This window comes from Microtus ochrogaster, chromosome 7 (assembly GCF_000317375.1).
Source record: "Microtus ochrogaster isolate Prairie Vole_2 chromosome 7, MicOch1.0, whole genome shotgun sequence".
Classification (NCBI taxonomy): Eukaryota; Metazoa; Chordata; class Mammalia; order Rodentia; family Cricetidae; genus Microtus; species Microtus ochrogaster.
The window spans coordinates 24,548,889-24,554,523 of NC_022014.1; the positions used below are offsets into that span (position 1 = coordinate 24,548,889).

General features: G+C 53.9%; 1 protein-coding gene across 1 annotated transcript in view; it reads right to left on the minus strand.

Moving 5' to 3' along the window:
• Window positions 1–591: 591 nt before the first annotated feature.
• Window positions 592–5,635, minus strand: part of Ccdc92b (coiled-coil domain containing 92B) — a 34,640-nt gene continuing 29,596 nt past the window's right edge. Inside the window, exon 4 of the mRNA XM_013347457.2 lies at window positions 592–4,084. Within this exon, the coding sequence (XP_013202911.1) occupies window positions 3,471–4,084 (614 nt within the window). The 3' untranslated portion in view covers window positions 592–3,470. The remainder of the gene's footprint in view (window positions 4,085–5,635) is intronic.

Below are 5,635 nucleotides of genomic sequence, written 5' to 3' on the forward strand. Positions count from 1 at the left end.
ACTCCTGGGCCCATCTTCAACCCAGTGAATATGACTCACCTTACTTGGGCCACATGATGGGATCAGTGGCCCCTCCCCCCAAGATGGGCTGGAGTGGCTTCAGTTATCAGGAGGGGAGGGGTGTACATAGAAACCATGCTCAGGATCAGAGCTTGTTCTACTGTTCACAACACAGAGGTACAGTGAAAGCATGGTACCAGATGTGCTGAACTCTTGAAGCCATGGTCATAGGATGACTCCCATCAGTGGAGGATGAGGATGGGCTTGTCTCTAGGACGCTGGGCTTCTTGCACTTCTATCAGATGGAGGACAGCATGGGTGGCCAAACAGATCAAAACCTTGGAATTCTTTCTAGACCAGAACAGGGAACAATTCTAGCCATGAGATCCTTCCAACCTGTTCCTCTCTAGGACTGGCAGACCTTAGCAAGGGGCCAAGTCACCTAGGCAAGCCCTGAAGAGCGTATTTGTGTGTGTGTGTCAGCTGGTTCACTTTACTCACTGATTTTCTAAGCTAATCTTTCCCTCACAACTGGAACTCCCCATTCTACATTTGCTGGAACAGACGTGGGTAAGCAACAGAACTTTCAGCAATGTTTTCCAAACATTTTATTAAGAATAAGGCATATGATAGTCACCCCTAAAGCACAGGGCTCTATTTCTGTAGGTGAGTGAATACACTCTGAAAAGCATTGGATTAAAAAGCGCAGCCAACAGAGAATTTGGAGCAGGATCCATCTGCCCTGCATGTCTCCCATCAAGGCTGGCACATCACTGTGAAAGGATGCTTAGGAGACCCTTGGCCCCCTAAGTGAGAAGATGGTCCATACCATCTTTCCATCCACATCCAGAAAACTCTATCCTGCTGCTTGTAGAGGGATGAGCGCCCCATTTTGGCCCAGAACTAGTCCCCCAAAGAACAGGTTGCCCTGGCAAGGACCCAGGGACAAGGGGTACAGAACCTCGTACTGCATTGCCCACTCATTCCCGGACGGCGTCTTGAGCGTAGGACTCCAGCGTAGTTCTTCCTTCTGGGTCTGTTTATACTTACATTGCGCAGGAGCCCTCTTCCCTATGAGTGTCTGCATGAACCATCTCGGTCTCCCATTGTGGATATGGACAGCAAACAAATGAAACGGGTCTTTCCCTTCTTGGCCATGGGGTCATTCCTGGTATTTTCCCTTGACCAGGTAGATTGCTGTGGCCACGTCCAGGAAGGGAATGGGTGCAAGTTAAGGGCAAGGCCTGTCCCAAACTGGGAAGGCAGAGGGTGCCCTTGCCTGTAGATCACTGAAGGGGCCTTTCATTATTTCCAGAAGAGGAAGGGCTAAGGGTATCCTGTAAACACTGGAATCGCGCATCTGCCTAGGCCTCCTTATCACACCCTCACTGCAGGAAGAGTTGCATTACTTCCTTCCCCCATCCCAAGACCTCAAATGGGAGTCAGATTTTTCATCTGGGAAATCTTCAAGCACCCCGGGCGCAAGTATCATTATCTCTGGCTTTTGGAAGAGGAACAGGATTTGGAAGGTGTTGGCAGGGTCACTTGAGGAAAGACAGGCAGGAAACTGTTGGATCCCTGGGGACGGGGTGTGATGGAGCCAATTGAATATCCTGGGTGCCCAGAAGGGAAAGCGAAGAGGGCTATTGCTATAGTTTAAAGGGAAGCTAATTGGGGTGCTATGGCTTTTAGTGGATGGATAGACAAGAAAGGGCTCTCTCTAGAAAAATCAATAAAGTCACCCTGTTCACCCCAAAAGTATGGTCGTAGGAAATGTAGGTCTGTGTAGGCGCCCAGAGAAAGAGGCCTTTCCCCTCCCACTGTCCTTTGGACACCTCCAAGGGAGCATTGTGAGAACCTCATACAGGCAGGTTCCAAGGGGGGAGGGTGGCAGGATAGGGCAGTGAGTCACACAAAATTGAGAGGATTAACAAGTGGTACAGGTGCAGGTATTGCCACTGGAGTGAAGGGTAGCGGTCAGGACCTAGTGGGAGCTCCAGGATTCTAGTCTGTCATCCAGCTCCCAGAAGCTAGACAGCTCAGTGGCCTCAGCTGTCTTTCAGGGAAGGGAGAGCTGGGAGGGGGTCTGTGTACAGAATCAGGTTGGAATGTACTCACTGCCTTCTGCTTCCTGTAAAATTCCTGCTTCCTCTTCAAGAAGAGGGCATAAGCCAAGAGTTCATTTTCTTCTTGGTGGCCATCACTAGTTTGTCAACTACAGAGACTGAATCTGGCCACCTTAAGACCTTGAGTGACACATACAATGTGGTGCCTTAGCCAGGGCCAGGACATGCTAGGGGCCCAGTGACTGAGTGGGAGAGGCATCCTCGCTCAGCAGCCCCAGGGAAGACCTCACAGGCACTTAGGACTCAATGCAGGTCAGACAAGAGTGGTGGAGTGGGGGCTCTGGTACAGGGCCTATGGTGAGCTGGATTGAAGCTTCCTCCTGCCTTTGGTAGTGATGGGAACTGGGAAGAAGGGGAAGGTGCCAGCATTCTGGTCTCCTTGCAACTCCCCACTAAGAGGGAGAGCACAGGAACACCCCACCTTTTCAGGGGTGGGCACCGCCGAGGACTAGCCAGTCTCCACTTTCCTCTTCAGCAAAATCACATTTATATGGATAGCTGCCACTTCCAAGAAGCCAGAACATTCCTGTTTCTGGATGCAGCCAGTTGCTTGGGAAAACGGACAAGATTATAGGATTAGCACCTATAACAGGACTGGGAAGTCTCTGAGGGGGCCTCAGGAACAGAAGGGCAAAAGACCCTCTGCCTTCACCAAAGTTTGAGCCCCAGCTTGTTATCTCCTGCCCCCCCTGCATGGCAGACCTGGGAAGAACCATTCAGTTCCTCTTCCACTACCCGCTTCAAGGGTTTATGCTTACTGTTTTCTGGAAGTCAACTGCCACCAGGAACCCCGCAGCTCTGAGAGGACGTGACTTCTAAAATAGATCCTAAAGTGTTCCGTGCTCACCTTCAAGGACTTATCATTGGGGTGGGAAGTAGCTACTTCCGAGTACACGAGCTAGCTCCTAAACTTGCCTCTTCCTAGCAAAAGGCTGGGCAGGGCTGGGGGTGAAAAAGCAGGAAAGGGGAGCTTGCAGGCCTAGCGGTGCCAAGTGCCACCGTGTTCCTTCCTGTAGGCAGACACAGACTTCTCCCGCCCTGCAAGGGATTGTCAATTTTCCAGGGACCGACGAGACCCCGCCCCTCCCCCTCCCAGGGCCTGGGTGTGACCCAGATTAGGGTTAATACCACCAATCCGCCACAAAAAAAGGTGCGATCCTTTGGCGCTCCCTCTACAAAGGAGCTCCCTCTCCGGAGGGGGCAGCTCATCTCGGGGAAACACACAAGCGGGGGACAGCTCTAGTGGGTGGCGGAGCTGGGGCGGTTCTGCCGGCTTGACTCCGCCCCATCCCTGATCCCGCCCAGCCGGGCCTGCCTTGGCGGTCGCCTCTGCGCGCCCTGCGCCTATTCAGGATCCCCTAGGGCGCTGGGCGTGGCATCTGGGCTCTCAACGGGCCCCCGGTGCGGGCCGCCTTGGTCCGGGGACTCCCGGTGTGACACGAGGTGCGGGGCGTCTTGGTCCCGCAGCTCCTGGCGTGGGAGAGGGCGCGGGCCGCGGGGACTGGGTCGTGGCGGCCTCCGCGGGTATAGAAAGAGAGCGGGGTCCGGCATGGGATCGGCGTCGTCCCAGGTCGCCCAGTCCCGGCCCGGCCCCTTGGCGGCCGCCTCGGGAGGGCGGCGGGCCCGTTGTGCGCGTCGGCGGGGCCGGGTTTCGGCGGCAGCGGCGCCGGGGCGCGGGGCCTGCAGTCTCTGGCGCGCGGCGTGCAGCTGGCAGGAGAGGTAGGCGGCCGCTTCGGTGTGCTTCTGCAGCTCGGTGCCCAGCACGGTGGCGCGGTGGCTGCGGCGCCGCAGCTCCTCCAGAAAGCGGCGCTCCTCCGAGCGCAGGCTGCAGCGCAGCGCAGACACCAGCGCCTCCCGCTGCGCCACCTCCCGCCGCAGCTCGGCGTTGGCCGCAGTTCGCGCCTCCAGCTGCGACTCTAGCGCGCGGCACTTGTTCTCCAGCTCCCGGGACGCCTCTTCTGTAGAGGAGGGACAATAAGGGGAAGGGGGCGATGATGCCCCCCGAGGGAGTGAAACATAATTCAGAGGGCTCAGCGCGCCCCTCCCCCCTCCGCTCTTCCGCCTCAAACTTCAGCCACAGGGACTTTAGCCCTGACCTACCCTCCGCGTCAAATTCTTCGGCTTAAGCGCAAAACCCTGATTGTTCATTTGTAAGAAATCGTTAATTTGTAAGCAATCTGTTGGGTTTTGAGTCTCCGCGCCCTGTGCTCTCAAGAAGCAGGCAGCGCAGTATAGTGAATAACCACAAACGTCAGGTTGCCAGTGTGACATGTGCCAGAAAGACAAATTCTAATTAGAATCCTCTTATTCTAAGGGGGATGTGATGCCATCAGGGAAGGAGAGGTGAACAGCTCCTCCCCGCAAAGAAGGGTACTCCTGGAGGGGACCCAGCTTGGGTGTGCAAAAGCCCTGTGACAGGAAGACATGTTAAAAGCTGGGGCTGAGAAGCACAGGAGGTGGTGGTGGGTGTCCTTTCCTTTACCGAACACATATCCTATTTTGTGAGTCCTTTTTGCTGACTGATCTAGTTTTTGCCATTGCCTTCACCAAAGGAGTTAGTCATAGACACACATCAGAACAATGCAAAGAGTTTTAACTCAAGCTGTTTCCCAGGCCCTATCAAAGACTGTTTAGCTTGGAACCCCTGGAATTGGCCCTAAAAATGACAGTGCTGAAATCTCCCCAGGTGATCATGCAGAGTCAGGGCTGAGGGCCCCTCTTCCTGGACCTTACTAACCATCTACGCCTGGGACTTGGCACACAGAGGCAAAAGGGGATATGTTCCCATTTATTTATTTATGCATTTATTTATTTGAGAAAGGCTTTCTCCGTAGCTTTTTTGTTTGTTTGTTTGTTTATTTATTATGTATACAATATTCTGTGTGCATGTCTGCAGGCCAGAAGAAGGCACCAGACCTCTTTACAGATGGTTGTGAGCCACCATGTGGTTGCTGGGGGATTGAACTCAGGACCTTTGGAAGAGCAGGCAATGCTCTTAACCTCTGAGCCATCTCTCCAGCCCTGTTTGTTTGTTTTTTGAGACAGGGTTTCTCCGTAGCTTTGGAGCCTATCCTGGAACTTGCTCTGTAGACCGGGCTGGCCTTGAACTCACAGAGTTCTGCCTCCTGGGTTCTGGGATTAAAAGCGTGCCTCACCACTGCCCAGCAGGGATATGTTCCTTACAGCGCAGTGGCTTGAGCTCTGATGACCCCAAAAGCCCCCCCCTTTTTTAAAAATATTTATTATGTATACAATATTCTGTCTGCATGTATGCTTGCTGGCCAGAAGAGGGCACCAGACCTCATTACAGATGGTTGTGAGCCATGCGGTTGCTGGGAATTGAACTCAAGACCTTTGGAAGAGCAGGCAATACTCTTAACAGCTGAGCCATCTCTCCAGCCCCCAAAAGCCCTTTCAATGGAAAGTTAGTAGTGGTTATAGAACTCCTTGTCTAGCCGGGCGGTGGTGGCGCACACCTTTAATCCCAGCACTCTGGAGGCAGAGGCAGG